The 22631-nt window shown below is 39.0% G+C and overlaps 1 protein-coding gene across 1 annotated transcript in view; it reads right to left on the minus strand.

Moving 5' to 3' along the window:
* Positions 1–1431: 1431 nt before the first annotated feature.
* SPIDR (scaffolding protein involved in DNA repair) overlaps positions 1432–22631 on the minus strand; it is a 184911-nt gene continuing 163711 nt past the window's right edge. The window contains exons 7-15 of the mRNA XM_010006890.1: positions 18330–18417; positions 16190–16333; positions 16036–16095; positions 12342–12540; positions 11194–11346; positions 6386–6479; positions 4757–4871; positions 4150–4233; positions 1432–1563 (exon numbers count right to left, since the gene is read on the minus strand). Of these exons, the coding sequence (XP_010005192.1) occupies positions 1432–1563; positions 4150–4233; positions 4757–4871; positions 6386–6479; positions 11194–11346; positions 12342–12540; positions 16036–16095; positions 16190–16333; positions 18330–18417 (1069 nt within the window). The remainder of the gene's footprint in view (positions 1564–4149; positions 4234–4756; positions 4872–6385; positions 6480–11193; positions 11347–12341; positions 12541–16035; positions 16096–16189; positions 16334–18329; positions 18418–22631) is intronic.

Raw genomic sequence — 22631 nt, forward strand, 5'->3', positions numbered from 1 at the left:
CCCCCAGGTCTGCTCCAGCTGCGGTCCGGCAGGAGATGCTGTTGCCCACAGGCCCTTCAGCCCGCGGGGGGCTTTCCCAGCTCTGGGCCCTGGCTCTGGCCCCTGCCAGGGGCAGGGAGAGCAGGCAGCGAGGCCACTGCCTGGGTGACTGCGGAGCGACAGGTCAGGCTACTTGGCTGGATGTTGATGGTGCAAGCACAAAGATGACAGCATCTTCAGGGCAGAAAAAATGGCCAGATAGGACAAGCATCTCCATCAGCCAGTGTGGTCTTAAGAGAGAGAGAAACTTTGCTGATGTCGATGGGGCCCCCCTGATCATGTACAGAGCAGTCCCTGTTGGCAGGGTCAGGCTGACATTCTCTTCTTCCTTACAGGAGGGCAGGTAAGGAGACTGATGGGTGTTGGGGATGGGAAAGAAAGGGGATTCAAAAGCTGGGGTCATTCCTGTAGGAATTGTGATGCATGTAAACATTCCATGCTTGTCCTTGGCCACAGGGATGAATTCTGTAGCAACCAGTTTGCTGGTCCTTTTCTGCTGGATAATCACATGCTGGACCTGTGCAAAACCATTCCTCCTTCTCTGTAACCCGTAAGGGCTATTTAAAAACCATGAAAGGGGAAAATAATCTCCTATCTGACTGAACTCTTACATTAATTCTTGCATCTCAAACAATGCACACAGGAATAAATATCTTTCGGTATCATTTATCTGATCTGTAATCCATGTCTCTGTACAGTCAGGGTGAGGATAGTTACAGGGCCTACAAAGCAATTTACTCTGCACCTCACAGAAACTGTGTAATGAAACATCTGCTTTGTGGGAAGCTGCAGATAACGCAGCACTTCTATGTGTAGAGACCAATTAGCTGTAAAACATTAACTTCATATAGATGCTTGACACTTCAAAATATAAACTTTGTTCAAATCTCTGTCTTTATTAACATTTATTGTCAGGTGATAACAAATGTTACAACTCAGAATTCCAGCACAACACAGTGCACTGTAGCCAGTGGCACACCTGAAATCTGCTGATAAAACTCAGCTTGGACCAATGTTCACTGCCTACAGCAAGGTATTTATTTAAAAAATATCAGTATTTCCCATTGACACATAATAAATACAGTATTATAAAAAAATTCACAACTATTCAAAACTTCCAGAACAAGGTGTTTTACATACATGAACAGCAAACATGCCAAAGAACAGCCTTCTGAAATTCTGAACTGATCAAAAAAATAAGACTTCAGAAAGCTGAACAGAATTTTAACAGATTTTTTTTCCAGTGTTAGCACAACGTGCTTTGTAAATCACAGTTTTAATAAACTATCTTGATACTTATCACGCTTGCATTATACATTATCTGTGGCACTAGTTAACAGATAACCAGATTACAAAGTCCACAGATACTGCAGAAGCTGACCAGAGTTCAGCTCAGTGTCTCTCTGCTGCTTCCAGAAGAACAATTTCCTCCAGTCCAACACAGTCGGGGTGGTTGGTTATGGAGTGGACGTAGCAGTTCAATAACCCCACCTCCTTTCCCAGCACGCTCTGCAGCTCATAGCTCTGCAGTGATAAAAGCATGTTGATTAAAACAAACAGTCCTGGACATTCTGTTCTAAACAGCATTCGGCTTGGAAGATGCAGGGTTGTGAGGTCCTCTTCCAACAGACAAGTTTTTTAAGGACTCAAAAAGAAAGATGCATTAGAACTGGTGCAGAGAAAGAATACAGTCAAGTTCCAACAATTAGATCTCACTTCTGCTTAAAAGTGTTGCTTCTCTAGCAGGCTTTTAAAAACGAGCTGTTTGAAAAATAATTAAAAGACCCCGACTGTGACTTTGAACTCAGTTTGCTGAAGCATAACCTGCACGTGCTCCTTTTCTTGCCTTTCTGACACGGCAGGATTTCACAAGCACAGCAAGGTGTACATACAGACCACCTATCGATTACCTCTGTTAACAGATCCGCTAAAGAAAAACATATTTTCTAACTCTTTTTACTCCCCCTCCCCCCCCCTTCCCTACTTTTAACTTTGTGTTGTATCACACATCGTTTATATCCACTGGCACCTCCACAGTCCCTTTAGTGCAAGGACCTGAGCAGCTGTTTACCTACAGAGTTCTGCCTGAGGGTATTTGCAGAGACTGGATTCTGCATGGAGGACAGGGATGTGAGGCAGGGATGACTTCTCTACGATGAGAGAGCAGGTTAACAGAAGAACTGGTGACAACTATAGCTGACACCTTGCCCAAGAGGGAGCCTGTCTGGTTCACATCCAGTTCTTTCCTCAGTGGGACTTGCCTATGATCAGCTTCTGACCATGTCCCCACTTCCATCTGGGCTGTGCCTTGGTACAGGTATGTGAGGCCCATGTCTTTTCCCTGATTCAAGATAAAAACAACCCTTGTTTTGTTTTTTTTTTACCTCTAGATTATTTTTACCCCAGACTGGTTCTGCAATGTAATTCACCATGCAGCTGGACAAACAGCTATGTTAACAGAAGAGCTGTCACAAGGTAAGGAACAAGTGGCCAGGGGCAGCAGCAGCTAAAACCAACCATCCTGCCAGAAGACGTGATTACAAAAAAAGAAACTTCAGCAGTACTGGCAAAAAAGTGCCACCTCAAGTGGTATTTCTTGTGATTAATCTTTGTTGAGATGTGCTGCTTTTTAAAATCAAGCAGTTGAGAGATGGAAATGCTTATTAACAAAAAAGGAAAAAATTATCCCCGCATTTAAGCTAAGGAAAAAAAAAAGTTTCTAAGCTGCCAGACTTCTAAATACTAGCATTATAAAAACAGAAACACGAAAAAGAGGTTGTTTGAATTCTAGTAACTCAAAAAAGAACTACGTTTTGCCAGTCTGTAATGAAACCAGACACATCTTATAAAACTTAGCAAGACTTAACTGCTATTAAAAGAGCAAACATATTTTGGAAGCTTCTTTTATCTCATTGCTTAAATGAAATATACACACTCTAGTATAAGAAAAAGAATTTACAATTTCAGAGAAATGTTCCACTTTTAAAATCATCTATAAATCCCATCACATCCTTGGAGCATGTAACAGCAAAGTCCTAGAAAACCATGTAAGATAGGGAAAGCAAAACGACCCCAATACGTGTCACCTAACTGAAGATACGTACCTGGGATGATTAAACAAGACAACAAGCTGATCTTTGCTCCCTTCCACGTGCAATGGAGAGGGAGGGATCTCGGGATCCTAACTGGACTTCATCACCCTCTGAAGGTGCCACTCCTTTGCTGCCGACCATCCAGCAGCCAATGCCAACCAGGCACCTCGCCGGGTGCCTCCCTCACCTGCGATAAATCTGGGTCACTGTGCCAAATGTCAGGGTTCTTCTGATATCTCAGATTAAAGGAATAACTACTTTGCCATTACAGAAACTGTACTTTAGCCCATGGATCCCCGTGGCTCACACGTTTCATTCATACAGTCGTAAATTATTATCTCGCATGAGTTTTGCAGATTTCTCTGCCATTACTGCCTGCCAGTAATTTCATGGTTATGCTATCAGAAAGTAGTTGTGGTTTGTACAGTTTAGAAGACCATTCCAAAAAGGTGGGATGCTTGGACTGTATCACTGCTGTCTTTGGATCCTCAGCCAGAAAATGGAGTAAAGCCCAGCACACTGCTCGTCACAGCCCTGCATGTCTGGACATGGTGCTATCTGTGGATAGCTCTGCAGACCCACAGCTGAGCTACAGCTGTCTGCACCCCCTGCCTGTGGCACCCCTCTTCTAAAAAAGGTGGATATCAGCTGATGATAGTCATGCAACAGCAGAGCATCAGCAAGTGGAAGGTGGGACTACCAAAGGGTTCAGCCCACTCAAATCCCAGGCTGGATACGAGAAAAAAAAATATCATTGTATCTAATGAAATTTCCCACTGCTCCTAGTGCAGTTCTGAAACGGGCTGCCTGGAAAGGCAGAATCTCCATTCCCTGGAGGTTTTCAGGATCCTGCAAATCAAAGTCATGGTTGATCTGCTCATGCCTTGGCAATAGTTCACCATGAGTGATAGGTTGGATGAAGATCTCCAGAAGTCCCTTCCATTTTTATGATTCAAGTACCTTCCCATCTGATTAATGTCTCCTGTACTCTGCCTCTACAGTAAATTATGTAGTTTACCTTTCTTTCATCAGCACTCATTATACCTACCCCATCCTCACTGGTGGGGGACATCAGGAGAGAAGAGATTGTCCTTTGCAACAGCTGGAATGAGAAAATGAACAGGTTTTGTGCATGACAAAAATCTTATGTATGCAAAGGCATTCTGTTTGCAGGTTAAAACAGTCATGCTGAACAAAAATTTATCATTTTAATATAGAATATAATTTAATTTAGTATCATTTTAATATAGCTTTTGTTTCTCTGGCCAAGAAAGCGGAGGAGAGGTGAAACAGAAGGTGTTCAGAACGGGAGTCTAAAAATACATGTTCCTTTTAGGCTGCAGAGACTGAGGTTTCCGAAGGCCCAACCCAACAAAGTGCATCAGCTGAACTATAAACAGTTTGCAAACCTCAGGATGAACTCAATGACTGTATTATATTGAATAAGATCTGGGAACCAGGTTCTTAGTCCAATGAAACCCAAGCTTAGTACCAGATTAAATTATGGGATATTCTTACATCTTTTAATTTTTCTTCTGATAGAGCTGTTTTATAATAAAGTCTGGACTTAGGAGGACTTATATGCCTACACATCTAGCCTCACTGTACTCACTTTCGTGCCCTACCTTTACTTTTACTGTACTTTGAGGTCGGGATGGACAGCTCAAGAAGACTTCTAGTTGCATTTTCAACACTGGTGAAATCACAACTCCAGAGCACTGGTTGCAATACAGCAATTCTCTGAAATACGCAAATAATGATGACGAAACAGAGAGAAATGGAAAAGCCATCAGTTGTGAATCAAAATGTTTAAAAAAACCCAATCCCCCCAGCTAGCTTATTCCCTAAATTACTTTGCTGGTAAGACTTTTAATAGGAAAACCCTGGTAGAGATTCAGTTGCTAACAGCAAATAGAGCTCTTCTGTTGATAGAGCCAAGTAACTCTCTTGGAGGACCCAAATTCTTCTAGCAAGAGGATCTTTCTTTTATAAGTTTTGGCAACATGGGGGGAGGTTGTTATTTATAGTCACCCCATTTAAGCAAATACTAATCTCATAACTTTCTAAAAGTTAGGACAAAAAAATATTTGTAGTATAGATTTGGCCCAAGTGACTTACTGATTTAGGCAAACATTGAACATTTTCAGCACACACAAGTCATAAGCATAAAATTAAGCTGAGCTGTAAGTGCTTCCTTGAACAACATCTTAAACAAATATTGATGCTACATTGTTATCCAAATTAAGTGAAAGGGTCCTTCACAGTAGAGAGGATTTTTATTGAACTGCACTACTGCGTGAACATACACACAGCCTTTTTTTTTTTTTTTTTTTTTTTTGTAAGATACTATGTATATAGTAAGAACTTTTTAAAAAATTATTTTCAGCCCTTCCCCCCCCAGAGGCTACACATCATAACAAAGCATCAGTGGAAAGCTTCTCCTACTTAGGAAAATGTTATCTGTTTCAATGGATCAAACCCACCCAACTTGTCCTTAAGCTTTCTGTAAGCTTTTGCAGTAGAAAGAACCTCCTCCTTTTCCTCTTTTTACACAGTGACTGCTCTCTCATCCTCTCGTTTTTAACCCCATCAGGTATCTCAGTCTCTGCAAGAGCAAGCTGGCTAAGCAGCTGAAGGGGAGGGTCTCCAAGGGCATGCCAGTGTGATGCAGGTTCAGCATTTCAGGTGGCAACAGGTTCTATAGGATCAGTTTTCACGTTTGGGACAGTCACACTCCCAGCATTATTCAAAATCCTTTTTAGAAAGGTTCTAAATTCAACAGGTCTGAGACACAACTCTTTCATACTTAGATAAATTGCAGCAAAGAGCACAGTTCAATAGAAGAATGAGTTGAATTGGTGGTACACAGGATGTAACAAGGTACACAAGAAGCTACTTTTAAAGGAACTTAAAATCAGACCTTTGATTTATGTGTATATTTATTAAAACTAGTATTATAATGCAGTGGCATAATGCACTGGGCTATGAACTTTATAAGCAATACTTCAAGATTAGTTTTTTAAAAAAAAGTGATAACTGCAAATTCAAACAATTTCATATCTACTTGTATCTTTCTTAATAAATTAATCTAACCTTGTGGGTTTTATCAGTTCATCAGCAATAAAAATACTACGTCTTAGTTCTAGGAAGGAACAAAGTGCAGCCTGTGCCTGCAGGAATCATTGCATCACCTGCTGCTGTTATGGCTACATCTGCAAAACACCTGGAGTGCTCTGGAGCATGCTGACTCTCACCTGTCCTGGGGACACAGTTCCAACTTTCCATTGCCACATCTGTTGCATGTAGGCCAGGAGAAAGCAGTCCTCTCATTAACTCCAACAATAGTACCTGCAGAAGATGAAATTCTTGCAAAACACTAGCAGAAAGCAAGCAACAGCCACTCCTGTTTGCTTGCACAGCAGGTTTGATCCTTTTTGACTCTCAGCCTAAGAATCAGACTGATCAGAGCAAGCATCAGCACTTCCAACAAGCTCTCTTCCTTTTTCGTTTGCCTCTCCAACAAGGGATGATACTTTGGCAGCATATGTTACATTCTAAAAACACCAGAAAGTAGATAATTGATAATTAACTATCCAAATAGGTTCAGTTCTTTTTCTGTGTGGGTTTTACTGTTTTTCTGATTTGTTTCTGTTTGTTTGTTTTCTTTCTGGTCATCTGATGTTTCCCCAGGAAATAAATAGCTATAAAAATCACATGGTCAGATAGCTTGATATCAATATTTGGGAAACATAAGTCAACGAGAAGACCCAATTCCTTTAAAAAACAACTATGCTAGTTAAATTCCATTAACAATGGAGTTATTCTTCATTTATACTGATTTAACAGATATTAGATCTGGCCAACAGATTTAAGTGTGTGCTTAAGGAGTGAATGCCAAAGATACTTTGGACTAATACAAAGGGCCTTGTTAGTTTTGGCAAGAAAAAATGTATCTAGAGTTTTAGAGAAGCCAATAAAGAGTGTATTATGTTTTATGGTAATGATACGCTGAAATCATGAGCATTATTTATGGAGGAAATACTTCTAAGTATTTCAAAGTGTACAAAGTGGATCACCTGTAAGAATGAAATTACACTAAAACAAACCCTCACTGGTACAACAGAAGGATAGACTAAAAATTTTATACTGCATTCAATGAACAAAACCCTTGGATATTAGGGAGTATTTACCTTGTCTGCTCTGTAACACAGGTTGTTAATCCCTTGCTTTCCTAGTTCTCCTGGGATAAGGACTGACAGAAGGAGGGAGCTATGCATAAACAACAAAACTGTCATTTTCTTTGGGAATTCAAAGGACAGCAAGTCTGAATATTAGGAAAGCTCCTAAAATATAAAATTTATGATCCAATTTCGGGGCAGATAAATGAAACACTTTCACAGATAGAATTAGCAATTCTGTGCATTTAACCCCTTGGATTGTTACAGGAATGATTTTGATTCTTCAGTTTTTGTGATAAAGTTTTTGGGAGTTTCATCAGCACTTGGTAGGATGCTTTCTGCCACAGTATGAGCATGTTTCCCTTGTTCGTGGAAAAGAAAAGCTACCGATTAGTTTGCTGAACATATTCACTTTTTCATTAGAAGAACCATTTGAACAAAACAAAATCCCTTTTCTGCCATTCCAGCCTTTTAACTTTCCCCCAGTTGTGTGCTATATTGCAACTACAGGATGCCAGTGCACAAGTAATACAAGTACATGTGAAGGAAATGAATCAGGATCATACTGACATGTTTCTGACTAGTGGAGATGTTTATTTTGATGACAACATAAAGAGTTCTCTTGATAAAAACACCAGAAATCACCGAAGTCAGAACAAGTACAACAGAAGGTGGCAACAGATCTAATAACCTAGTGAGAGCCTTGTGCAGCCTGCCTGCAAAGTGATTTCTCCAGATTAAGCTGCTGAACTGCTGCACATCTTTCTCAAGACTCTAGATTTTGCTTGATGTTCACAAGCCTTTTGGATATTTTCCCCAAATCTTTCTTTTAAATAAAAAAGCACATAGCCAGATTTTTATTTTTACCTCTAGTCTATCTATATGGCTTGTGACTGATACCATGAAAAAGAGACTGACAAGAAGACAACACCTGGAAAAACAGGTCTCTGGTGAGTAATGCAAAGAAGAGCTGAGGATTAAAACTCTGGTTGAAAAACTAATGTGTGTAGTATTTTTTCCAATCAGTTATCCTGATTAATGGACAGGAAGGGGAAAGTTAAATCAAAAAGAGAAACCCAGGTAAGCTGATTGATCCCATTTTACTCACACTGTTAGGACAGAAACTGAAAAAAAACCAACCCCATCCTTGAGTAAGTGCTTAGATATTTAAATACCCAATGTCAAAATTCAGTCACTGGTAGTAAGTCATATACTAGGCAAACATAACCGATCAATTAATATTCCCATATATCATACGTGGTATGGACTAACTAGAATTTCCTCATAATGGTTAAGAGGAAAACACTGCAGTATTGAACTGCCAACATTTAAGTCACCCTGAGTGTTACTACACAGCAAGAAGAAGTTAGAAATTACTTTGCAATGGATAGAGATATGAAAATCTATTAACCCTGAGCTCATAGTCTCATCTTTAAAAGAATAAACTTTGCAGTAGAAAGCAACCACAGGTTTCACTCATCTGTTGCAGAGCAATGCACTCCATGCCAGAGCTGGTATGACTGGACCTCCCCGAAACAAGGATTTCTGACAAACTCACTGGTTCTGCTTGGACCGCAACGTTGTGCTTTCTGATGGGGAAGGAATCTCTGAAGCTCATTCAGACCAAACTCCTGCTCAAAGCTGGGCCAGCTATAGAGTTACACCAGGTTTCTCGGGGCCCAGCTTTGAGCAGGAATTTGGACTGGAGAAACTTCAGAGTTTCCTTCCAACCTAACTTACTCTATCATATACCTTCCAAAAAATGACTGATCTACCTAAAATCCAGCAGGCAGTCCTGCTACTCCTGGAGGCTCTGATGCTGTGACCAATCACTGTATCTGTGGAGGGGGAAGTTTATCAGCACCTGCATTTTACGCTGGTTAAAAAGAAGATTTTTCTAGGGAGGACTGAGCCTGACAAATCCCTGAGTGCCAGGAGAAGTAGCCATGACTGCAAAGGAGCAGAAAGAAAACACTGCCACAAAAAGGAGTAGAGTAAAAGCCTTTGCAGCCTCTGTGTTAGGTGAGAGGAGGTCCACATAGAACTTTTGGTGACCAAAAGCACAGGAAGTGAAAGGAGGTCACAAAGGAAGAGAATGAACAAGGTAATATTGCTTCTCATTGAAAGCCAGACTGACAACCCTCTGAGTTAAGAGAAAGAGACCTTAAGGGAATTTTAGAGATGATACATTTTCCTTCATGGGTTACTCCATCAAATACCTCTGCTCCCACCAACAAAGTAGGGTTAATGCTGTAAGTTTCACTTCTTTAGCAGAAAGATGTAGGCAATAACTACCTGAATTCCAAAACACTGGATATATATCTTCAGTGCTACTAAAAATTTTCGGCTGCACAAAAAAATAGTTACCACCCACAGGCAGCACAGGTATAGAGAAGACACTTTATATTCTACACTGGTACAAAAGTGTAGGAAACTAGTGGTAACAGCTGCCCTGGACACATTTCAGATGAAGCAAAACAAGGTTGTAAGATTAATTTATCCTTTTGTCCTTCCATCTGTAATACAGAACAGGGAATGCATAACACCTCCCATGTGTGTAAAGTAAGTATTTGTTTACATAATAGATGAGAAATGTGTATTTTCTTTGCTTTACTGCAAAAAGAAAGGACAGAGAAATGTTTGCTTTATCGTTCTTGGTACATTGTCAATGGGACAAAAGAAGACAGGCACTTCTCATATTTAGTTATATAATGAAAAGTGGAGAAATGATCATTCTCAACATAGCTACTGGAGAGGTTAAAAAAAAGTCAAAAAGTACTTCTCACCCAGTGACAGTGATACCTTTCAAGTAACTCCTAATATTGATGTGAGATGTACATAGCAACCAAGGCTTTGAGTGAAGTGCTTCTAGTTGTGCTTGTTTTCCATTATGCAGTGTTAAGAGTTCAAGATTGGTCACCACAGGGTGCTCATTTATTAATCACTGAGGCATTGCTAACTTGTGGCTTTACCATAGGAGAAGGTGTTTAGTAACAGCTTTGCATGGATTCAAACTGCCTTTCCAGTGCATCATGTGCATCAATCCTTCCATAGCTGGAAGGATGAATTTGTAACCATTATTTCCTATTGTTTTAAAGCTCATGTCAAATGCTCCAGTTAATGTTTGAAGGTGTAAATGTAAAACGTTATCCAGAATTTTCTACAAGAGCTACTGGAATCATAGGAGTTAAATTAAGAGAGGAAATTGCCCTTAAAAGCCAAGAGTTGCTGAGTTTTTAAGGACTTTTCCCTATAGCCACTCTACAGCTGGGAGGCTTAGGAAGCTGACTCGTCAAAGTGTTAGAAAATACTCAGTAGGAAACGTTTCTGCATGATTAGGAAATGTTAGAAAATACATTGTAAGAAATATTTCTGCATGGTTAGTGGTAGGACTGAAATATTAGACAAAGCACTGATCCAAAGTGGCTGGTGAGAAAACATTGGCCAAGTTATGCTAGATTACTATGGTGAAATATTATATTGTCCACTGCAGCAAAGTTCCAGGGAAATCAGACACTAACCCCTACCACTCATGGTCTGGCTAACACATCCATCTGCCTAAAAAACATTGGTATACTTTACTGTTGCCAACATCAACATGGCTGGTGTGAACAGAAGGCTCCTCAAAGATGGCAAAGGAATATAAGGAAACAGGTTGTGCATCAAACATTTCTCCTGGAGTGTGAGTGAGTGGGTGCAGAGCTTGGCTAGCAAACAGAGCCCACAAAGAAGTATGAAAACTGAAAATACCCTAATGAACCACAGGAATACTGTGCTTTTTTATCCCCCCACACTATTTGTCCAAGAAATCAATACAAAGACCTAAAAGATTAAAGTGAGCACAAATAATTAACCATATTAATTTCAGGAAAGGCCATACAAACCTCTTACAGCACAAATGGAGTTGGCCTGTGTTGTAGAATCCAGCTCATCGAGTCTGACAGGGCCAGTCAGCTCACTGAGGTCAGCACCGGCAGCCGAGCACAAAAGAGGCTTTTGTAATAAGAGAACAGTACGTTCAACACAAATAATCATACCTGCCAACAGAGACATTTCAGCTCAGTACAGTAACAAGGAAAAAGGTGACCATGTTAATTGTCATGGCCAATAAAGACAACCATCTCTGCCAGCTACTAAGCAGATGGATAGATTCCATCAAGTTTTCTCAGTGACAAAATATTTTGCTTTCAGCGATACATGCATCACACTCTCATTACACTTCGTGACTCCAGGGAAAAAGGATGATGTTTTAAAAATTCAACCATGGCTGACTAGAGTCCGATTCCACTCTGACTGCATTGCACCATGCTCCCCACAAACACCATGTCCCCTTTGTGTCTTCCCTGGTAATAAGCCTGGCCACCCCTTCAAGGGGGTCTTACTTTGTTTCAAAGATTACAAAGACTAGGTGCATGCAATGCTTTAGTCTCCAAAGCAGAGATTTTTGCTTCATGACACACAGTCATTTACACAGGTTATTGCCTCCAGTGGTAAAAGCTCACAGCTAATATAGTATAGGACTTGTAAAAGTTCTGTGTCTAGGGACACACAAGTCTTTAGATGCCCTCTGTTACTCCTTTTACAGGTAGTAAACTCAATAAAACAAGTTTCTGCAAGAAGATAAAAACAAATGAAACCAAGTTTCTTAACAGAATAGACTATTTTAGTTGGAAGGGACCTACAACAGTCAGTCAAACTGTGACTCTCTGAGACTTCTGCCAGCTAGCAAATTTGATTGACACTGCTCATTGGATTCAACAGCCATCAGGGAAGACTGACAGAAATGTTGGTGGACCTACAGCAAGATCACTGAATTTCTCCTTTAATTTGTAGATGAAGCAAAAAAAATGCAAGAAAAGCAACCTTGCAGGAAAGCTCTAATTACAAATCCTTTCAAATTTCTTCCCCAACTTGCAACATCTCATCTCCATCTGAAAACGAAAATCTCTGCAGCCCACGTATTGCAGTGTCAAAGGTTAGGATGCTACTTCAGTTGGATTCCAGCTGCTTCAAAACCAGGCACAGAGCTCACCGTTTCCCCACAGGGCATCCCTGAAGCAGACAAGTTGTGAGGCAACGCTGAGGGCATCTGTGATTTCTGTCCTGAGAACACACGATGCAGCCACCGACACAGCAACAACTTTTGGAGTGTCATGAACCACACTTTGCAAGGTGGAGTCAGTCACAAACAACTGAATTTCTCTTTGATTTATAGGAACACTGTGTTTTTTCTGTGATTTAAACAAACAAACAAACAAAATACAAAATTGGAATGCAGTTGTTCATTCTTAGTAGGAGGAAAGATTTAAATAACATCCGCATAAATAACCAATAAAACTGACAGAAATTATTACTTTTGAGGCTTGTATAGGATAATGGATTTTTCATTATTCCTTAACTGCAGATACAAACCTTAAATAACCTTTCTCAGGTTGGCCACTGGAATCTTGGCTTTACTTCTATGAACTATCGTGCTTTATCATAACTCACTTGGACTGTACTAGAGATTTGAAAAGGTATTTGCTTAAAAAATATTATATACTATATATACACTGTATTATATATATATATCATACATATAGAAATGTTAATTGGCTGTTTTTATGAGCATAGACTTATATAATTTTTCTCTTCAAGAAAAAAAGGCTCATGCTACTACTAATGTTCCTATGTGAGCAAATTTTCCGTGTACACTGTTATCTGATTCCCAAGAGCACCAGTCCTTGGCTAATAGCTACTGCCAGTTACAAAGCTGGAGTTTTTTCTTTCTGTTGAACAAACATTTCTAAATATTTGAATGATGCCCAGAAAGTAGGTAACTCATAAGTAAGAGACATAGGAATCTGCAATGACAATGAAAGTTTTCTGCCTGAGACCAGTACAAAAAGGTATGTGAATAAATTAAGGTGTATCACAACTGCTGATGTCACAACCAAAGTACCCACATTTAATCTCAGCCTTCATTTCTGAAAATAATAATCAGAAAATCAGTAGTGCTTTTAAAATTTTTCACAGTGAGATGGTGAACAAGACAGACTTGACAGTCATTACATACACATTAGTGCTCATTTCAGGGTCTCTAACAAAACCAGACAATTTGACAATCCTTTTTTTTTTTTTTTTTTTAAACACAGCTTTTATATCTGTGTGTGTATGTGAAGTTTCCCATGCTTTGGAAAAAAATGGTTTAAAAACAAAGCCTATTTCACATTCACCAGTCCATGCATTTTTAAGATCCTAATATGAAATAAGAAAACTAAGGTTAAATTACTTTCTTAATTTAAAAAGTTTTTTGTTGCTATTTCTAATTGGTTTTCCCATTAAAAACTTACCCAAAACATTTAAAAGAAAATGAAATACTGTAATGATTGGAGAGACATATCACATTTTATTCTCAAAGTTTCATGTCTCTAGTGTAAGGCAATGCAACGAGAACCCTCATTTTTTTGTCTTCCATTGAATTTAAACCTTGAAACCTTTAATCACCCTAAAATTAGGGTTTTGTTCAGCAGCTCTTAGAATAAATGCAGTAATTGTAAAATAATGAGTGGGAAAATTCATAACTCAGATATTATGGTTATGCCTTAATACAATATATGCTGCCTATTGCACTGCTGCTGCCTCTTAGCCTACACACTACACCTATTTGAGGACCTCCTCAGCGTAGACAGCATGAGGACAGCTTCAAAGAAAGAATTTTTACAGCCATCCCATGAGAATTACTAACACATTAAAATTGGCTTTCAGAAGAATCATCAAAAAAGTAAATAATAATAACAGCAAAAATCACAAGTTAGTATAAAATCATCATCTTGCTATGTGTGACAATTTGTTCTGAACAGAGAGGACACAACAAACAGCAGCAGGATTGAGTTACAGGGAAGGACAGCTCCTTAACCACAGATGGAATATATTTCCTCATATTGCTTCTGTACCACAGTACGGATTCTGAGTGATAATAAAAGCCTATTTCCATTCCTCCTTCACACAAATGAAGAATCTCAGAATACTGTAGCTACGTAGAAGTACTATTTTTAAGTACATTTGAATTAGCTCACATGGCAGATGATCTAATAATAATAAATCTGCAAAATAAACCAAATAATAGTCTCTCACTTATTATGATTTGCTGTTTTTGCCTGTGAAGGGTATCTCCTCTTGGCAAAGGCAGCTGCAGTAGACAAGATGCTGTTCATGACGTTCCTCTGGGAGGATTAGGCAAGCAATACATTAACAGCAGGTAAATATCTTTACAACTAGAGCAGTTATCCAGAAGTTATACAGAAGAAGAAGATCTTCTGTTTCTGTTTCCTACATTATGTTCAAAAAATTTCTAAGCACTCATGTTGTTAATTTCCAAAACATTTAGTCCTTACAGTTCAGTAAGTGAATAGCCATTAAAACCAAAACAGCCAATACACCTCCTAGTACCAAGAAGAAAATCATACACCTTTTTTTTTTTTTTCTTTTAGACAAGTTTCCATTCTTCAAAATCATATCTGTTCCTGCATGCTTCATCTTTTTTCTAATGTAGTGATTTAGTGCTTCTACACAAGGATACTGATGACCCACAGCATCTAAGATGTAAACATTCCTTAATATGAAAGTGTTTGGCTAGGATACCCCTAGTCTGTCATTTTATTTTATTTTTTAATAGAAAGGTTTCTTTGAAAAAGAAGGTTATGCATGTATGTGTCCATCTTCCTGTTAGCACCCAAAAGATCCCATTGAGTTAGCCCTAATTACATGGTTGCAAAAGCTCTGATAAATTCTTACTTAGGACGGAGAAAAGCATGAGAGATCCCCCTCATCTTGGTGGTTATGAGTACTCTCTGCCTAAAAATCAAATTATAACTCATTGGCTTTTGAAGCAAAAGGGCAAGACCTAAATTAAATTTATGTCTCTCACTGGTGGGAAGCATCTCCCAGCTATTTTGTTGCCCCTTCTGGAATTTCTTTGTCTTTGGTTCATATGCTTTGATTCACACTTTGTGGAGCTGATGGACAATTGCAAATTATTCTCCACCAGAATTCAGTGCTGGCTGTACTGAGGATCCAGTCGCCAGGAAAAAATAAATCAATCAGCAGCAAAAAATTCCTTTAACTACTGAGGGAGTTAGCGACATTTTGAAATAAAATTGTAGCATCATTCAGAAACAAATAAATAAAACATAATTATAAGCTTTCCAACACAGTATGGATAGCAGATCTACTTACCTAAGAGTTCCTCCTTTCTACTAACTGGACCATAAAAGCCAAACTTGCTTGAGGGGCTTCTACTGAAGTCAACAAAAATAGCCCACACTCTTGCATGCAAAGAGCAAAACTGTATTTTTATATAACCATCATCTGTTAAATTCTATCCCCAGACACTCAACTGACTGGGAACTTTTCACTACATATCTAAAGATAGCATTTAGCTTTAACCAGAGTCTCAGGGGAATTCCTGCAAGATCCCTTGCCAGGGCACAGTGCTACCTGGTTAGGTAGCAATTTATTCAGAAATAATTCACTTCCTAGACTGGATGTTACTGAAACTGGAGATGCAGTATATTTTACCCATTCACAAGCATTTTAAACCTTAAACATTTTAAATCTGCTCATACAACTCTAGATGATAATCCTGAAAGGTTTGGGGTTTTACACTAAACAAGAGACACGCTGGCTTCTTCATATAAACATTATGTTGAATTTATGTTGAATTGATTGCTAAGTGAAAAGATTACCTGCATCCTTTGATATAGCACTTGTGCCCAAAAGCTACACCGTTCATTACAACCGTCGATCTGAAAATAGTACAAAAACAGGGAATGAGACAAACATGATACCAGAAATCCAGCAGTAGAAGATATTTGCTATCTGACTTGTAAAGCAGGTTACCTGAAGAATTTTCTTTAGACCATGCACAGCTGGTGGCTGGTACAAATTAGAAATCTGTTCTCCCTCATCCACTTCCACATGTATCTCACCAGACCGAGCAGTAAGAATATAACAGAAGCTGGGAGGAGGAAGATTCGTTGTCATCTATTAAAAAGTAAGGAAAAGAAATTTGACCTTCAAGGAGCCACTTTAATTTGGTCAGTCAGGTTTTATAATAATAGCCAAAATGAATCATACCATTTAAATTTTAAGAGGAATAGGAAAACAAAATTATATGGTTAATAACAGCAGCTCTCTGAAGTAGGAGTTAATAAACCAACATTCACAAGTTATAAGTGAAATCAGCTTGTATGTATCATTCTTTCCATAATCTGACGTTGATCCTCATCACAAAAACATCTCATGATTTGGCACACTTGGCAAACACTGCAACTATCTCAAGGTGCTTGGTGTTGGTTTTGCATTTTATTACATGGTAGGAGTGCCCTGATTATTATTTCTTTTTATTTTTTCTTTTAACACCCATAACTTTTCTGAGATTTTGAGACTTTTTGCATGTGGGTGGGTTTTTGTGATAGTAAACAGCTGACAAACTTTTAAAGCTGCCAAATTGAATCCAGGACAGCACAAGGAGATAATGAAGAACAGGAATGCAGCAGCTACAAGAACTGCTCTCTTTGTGTTATGCCAGATTTTTCTTTTCCCCTTAAAAAGTACCGTGACGTAACAACTTTATCAATCATCACTTAAAGAGATCCCAGACTAGAAAGGCTTCTCAGGAAAGAAAAAAAGACAATGCTAGAAAATAATTTTTATTGTGGACATGGTAATAATTTCTTCTAGCAATGTTTGTTGTTAATAAAGCATTTCATTTAATAAAAGAAATATGAATCTATTGAAGACAGCTTCCCACCCATTAAAAAATCTGCATAAGGAGAGGAAAAAGCAAAAGACATAAAATTATGTTTTCCTCTTTCAGCACTAAAGAAGGTATTTGAATGTACACATATGGCTCAAAATAAATCAGTTCCACAAACCCCTTTCCAAAATGTTATCAATGTGCTGGCAATATCATCTATGTACCTATGTATAAAAGTGTTTCTGTATCTAAGGTTGAAAAGTGTTTCAAAGAACAAGTTAATATCCTTGTATATAGATTTCTCATATGGCTCCATTCTAATGCCTCTTTGCTCCTTGTCACTGTTTGACAACAATGCTCTCAATCCCCTCCCCCACCCCTCCCACTTAGGTAGGGAAGGAGAGAGAGAATGAGAGAGAGACTTTGCTGGACTGAAAACTAAACTACACAGCTTTAATTAAACACCAATGATATAAGAAAATATATGCAATTATATACAAATATGTTCAGGGAATGTGAAAAAGCCTCTTGCCTCCCCCCACCTCCAGCAACACCCACAGCATCTCCTGAGCTGCAAACAGTCCCAAGAAATCCCGGAGCTGCTTCTGGAGAAAGCACAGAGTGATGAGGGTCAGGAGAGCTCGAGCCTGGGGGTCGATAGTGATGGATGGACGAAGTCCTCCCCGGATGCTGGCCATGGACAGAAGAGAAGGGAAGAAGAAGCAGGAAGTTGTCTTCTGTGATCTTTGAGCTTATGTAGATATATGATATGGAATATCTCTGGCCAGTTTTCCTGTCTGTCTAACTCAGCCTCCTATGGGGGGGGTCACAGATCTCCCCGTAGTGTCTGAGCCGGCAGAGAGAAGATGTGATCTTGAAAACCCAGCAGTTAGAAAAACACTCCTCTGTTATCAGCCTTAGTTGGAACACTCTGCTACTAGTTAAAAGAAAGCTTACTGAAGGAAAAAAAAACAGTAAAAGGAAAACTGGCTTAATCCTGGCTCAAACCATGACACTCCCACAAGGAGAGAAATAATTTGTCTGGACATCCTACCATTCTAGCTCTAGAGGATTAATAAGGGGCCAATTACATCATTTTGGAAGTATGATGCTGATTCAGAAGGCTTCAGGTTAGCCTATGAGGTTGCCAGAACCAGTAAAACAAAATTCAGTAGCTAAAGAGAGGGAAAGAATTTGATTCCTAAAGTAAACACGATTACACTACCAATGAAAATAATAGTTGTGAGTGAAAAAATTGATTTCCATCATAACAAGACTTACCATTTCAGAGTCTTGACTTTGTCCAGGAACTTTTACAGGCACTACTGGAGGCCACAGACTGTCTATCAGACTAAAAAGTCCTAATGCCCTTCAAAAAGACCAATAAAATCAGGTTTAAAATCTTCTGTTACACATTGTATTTAAAAGATTAATTGAGAGATATAATTTAAATAATTGCATGATTATGACAACAATTTTAAATCCTATTTGTTTTCTGGAAGCTGGTTTTGATTTGGTCTAATTAAATCTCCATCATTTCTGCTGCAGGGTGGAGAGGGAGGGAAGGGATGTATCATATTCAGTAACAAGGAAGCAAGTCATATTTAATCCTTTGCCACGAACAGTCTGCTACATGATGAATTTCAGGGGATCTGGGGTGAATGCTAGCTTGGGAAGGACACAGATACCAATATGACTTCTTTTAAAAAACAGCTTTTCACTATTTTAACTGTTGGATTGAAAAAAAAAAAAAAAAAAAAAAAAAAAAAAGAAAAAAAAAAAAAAGAGAAAGTTTTGCTTCTAACATTTTCATTTCTTGCTTTTCTTTAACAGCTGATTGTAACTGCTTTCAGGAGAGCCAGCACTTATCAGATATAGAGAAACAGGCAAGATTTTATCTTAAGTATATGTTCAGAGGACAGTCTCCTTCCTACACAGCTGCTCATTTAGTTATGGTTTTTATTTATTCATTTTGCAAGTTTCCCACTTTTTTATATGGAGACAAACATAAAATTAACAAAGGTGTACAGTGGCTGCCCTAGCAGTTGATATGGGAATCCTTGCAAGACAGGCAGGAACATCTGAAGGAGAGGCCAAGAAAACAGCTGAGGGAGGGGAAATAGCTATAGATAACCAGTTTGAAGAGGCATGCATTTTTGAGTTAAAGCTCTTTGTTATCTTGTCCTAGTTCTCTGGTCTGTGTAGCTGAAGCACAGACATCTGGATTTTAACCCCACACTGCCTCCAAGAATGAGTTATGTGTTCCTCCAATTAAGAAAGCCACTATTTCTGAAACAGCTCTAAAAAAATGAAATCCAAAGCTTGCTAAAAGTAGTATTAGCTTCTAAACTCAATCGCTTAGAAGCAAAAGACACACTCTAGCACAGGGCTGAAGCATGTTGCAATATGCTGCTTCTCTTCAAGGGGTCCCGGAAACTCTCCTTTAAAGTTCTGCTTTTAGCTTACTTCTGCTTAAGCTTATTTATTTCTGTTTTTCCCTAGTCCTCTGTATCCTTAAGTGCCTAGACTTTGGGCGGTTATAGGCAGTGAACTTCTTCCCATGTTTTTCTGTAAAGTGCCAGGCATCACACAGGATTCAGTGTTAATAGTGATGCCTTTGGACCAGCACTGTGGAAGTTTTTTGAACGTGAATATCATACCGGATCTTGTGGAATACATTGTGCAGTTCACAATTCAGGTAACAAGCTGGCAGAGCAAAGAGATGATGTTACCATCTGTAGTCATGGTCTGCATAGTAATGAACAAACAACTAATGTGCTGCTTTTTTACAGAAATGGAACTTCCTGACTTAGCATCACCACCAAGTCTGTAAAAAGAGAAGACTGAACTTGGAGGCTATTTCGTTGTGTGTTTTGTTTTGTTCTTAACAGTGAGAACATTACAACATACAAAGCAATGGTTCTTGGGTATTAAAGAGACCTTACAGCAAACTGACCACTTCCTGAATCCCAGATCAGGGCAACATTTTCTGTCCTGCATTGTACAGAATGGTATCTTCTCTACAGTCACAGCAGGGCTGACGCCCAGGAGAGCAAACTAGTCTTGCTAAAAGGGACATGGGAAAGGAGAGTTACAGAAAGAGAGCACAGCCTTCCATGCAGCTCGGGCAGCTCCACAAGTGGCCTGCCTTGCACAACATGCAGCATGAGGGCAAGGGCAGAGCGTGGGTATGGACATGCTGCAAACTCTGCTTGTCGGTGCATATGGAGATCATGTATTAACCAACTTACAGCAAATAAACAGATATAATCACATCTCCACACAGAGTGTACAATGGTCCCTCATCTGTATTTTAAAATTTACACAAGGGACATGAAGCTGTCCCTTATTCTCTAGCTCTCTTCTAGCTTGCTACCCTATATCAGGACATCTAAGACATACCGTACATTTTGTTCAATTACTTGTGTCTTTTTGGAGAAGGTCATCTACTGCTTGAACTAAGAACACTTAATTATTTATAAATTATAGTATTTGTTTACAAACAGGCAGAAGAGTATCAGTGTAGTGAGTGTCTCCTGAACATCTTAGCCCCATACATTTCTTTTGCAACAGTCACGCCAATGACAGCTACATCTGCAAATTCCAAATCCCATCCTGCTGGGATCCTTCTCTTCCAAAGGGAAGGTTCTCTCCTGGAGCTCTTCTTAAGGTGTGAGGGACTGTATCAAGTCACTGCCCCTGGTGAGGAGTTCCCCTCTTGCTCTACCCATTGATATGCTTCCAAGAAAGTTAACTCTGTCTTTGTACTTACAGACTTCGACTTAGCAGAAGGGGGAATGAGGTGGAGGCAATGACAGTGGAGAAATGGCAAGACATTGTGTTCTCCTCTGTAGAAAATCATTACCCTTACAGAAAGAATAAAATTAATTTTCTTTATTGGCCAAGGAACACTCAAATCCCACTTCAATCTGGCTTGAACAATGGGTGTATTTTATCCAATATGTGTATCCTTCCTCAGCTACAGAGTCAGGACAAGAGATGAACAGCTGGCTCTGTTACAGTGAAGGGACATGGTTAGACCCCATGTGCACAAGGAGCCTTTCTGGCTACAGAGGACAAAACAAAAACTTTAAAATTTTGCTCTGTGAATCTCATTGCTAGACACCATTAAAAAAAAAAAAAAAGTAATTCTGATCAGAAAAGGACAGGCTTTCAAAAAAATACAGCAAGAAGTGAGAAAAAACAGGCTCAAGCGTGAAAAAAAAGAACACACTAAGTATTTTGAATGAACTTTTTTTTTTTTCTTTGAGAGACAAGGACTGTATTGTCATATTCTGTAACTTTTCTTCCAAAAAAAGGAAAATAGACATGAATCCACACCAGGAAGACAGAAATAATCTATCAGATTCTAAATGACAGATTGAACTTCCCAGGCTAAACTGAAATCTGTTTGGTAAAAAATTGTGTTTTTCTCATACCAAATATTCAGATGTCCAATGTTTATCACCAACATAACCAGGCCAACAGTAAGGCTAACGGAGCATTATAATACAGACTTCCATGGAAGTATGGATTTGCAACATGCAAAGAGCACCTCTACTTAAAGATACTCTTCTCTTCTGTAAACCCACCTTTTCAAGCTTCACTTATATATAATGATATTTTTTTACATGCATGTGTATGTGTGTATATAGACACACAGAGACATATGTATGTATTAATATGTGAAGCAATTCTTTTTAGTATCCTTAATGATTTTCATTGTTCAGTGTGCTCTGAGGGCATCCCTCCCAACTTAAATTTTGCCTGCTAAATTTTGGTATGTCTTTTCTCTCTATCCATAAACATCAACTGCCTCCTGCATATCCAGACAGTAGTAAGAGAATTTTAAAGATTTCACACTTTTCAACAGGCTAAATACATGGCTGAGAAAATAAAAATAAACATACAGCATTTGCAGAAATTAACCCAGATGTATTTAACTGTCTTAAACTACTCCATAGAAAAATAACTGGAAGATAGTGAGTGATTTTAATAAAATAGCATTGTACTTCTCCCTCTCCACAACTCTTGCCATAGATGATGATGATGCTGTCCTGTACAGAAGAAGCTACTTTCATTTGCTCACCTAACCATCTTCCTTCTCAGTTTCCCAGCTCACCAGCAGACAGAAGTCAACTTGGTTCTCTCCTGGAGCTCTTCTTAAGGTGTGAGGGACTGTATCAAGTCACTGCCCCTGGTGAGGAGTTCCCCTCTTGCTCTACCCATTGATATGCTTCCAAGAAAGTTAACTCTGTCTTTGTACTTACAGACTTCGACTTAGCAGAAGGGGGAATGAGGTGGAGGCAATGACAGTGGAGAAATGGCAAGACATTGTGTTCTCCTCTGTAGAAAATCATTACCCTTACAGAAAGAATAAAATTAATTTTCTTTATTGGCCAAGGAACACTCAAATCCCACTTCAATCTGGCTTGAACAATGGGTGTATTTTATCCAATATGTGTATCCTTCCTCAGCTACAGAGTCAGGACAAGAGATGAACAGCTGGCTCTGTTACAGTGAAGGGACATGGTTAGACCCCATGTGCACAAGGAGCCTTTCTGGCTACAGAGGACAAAACAA

The sequence above is a fragment of the Chaetura pelagica genome, unplaced genomic scaffold (assembly GCF_000747805.2).
Source record: "Chaetura pelagica isolate M959 unplaced genomic scaffold, ChaPel_1.0 scaffold109, whole genome shotgun sequence".
Lineage (NCBI taxonomy): Eukaryota > Metazoa > Chordata > Aves > Apodiformes > Apodidae > Chaetura > Chaetura pelagica.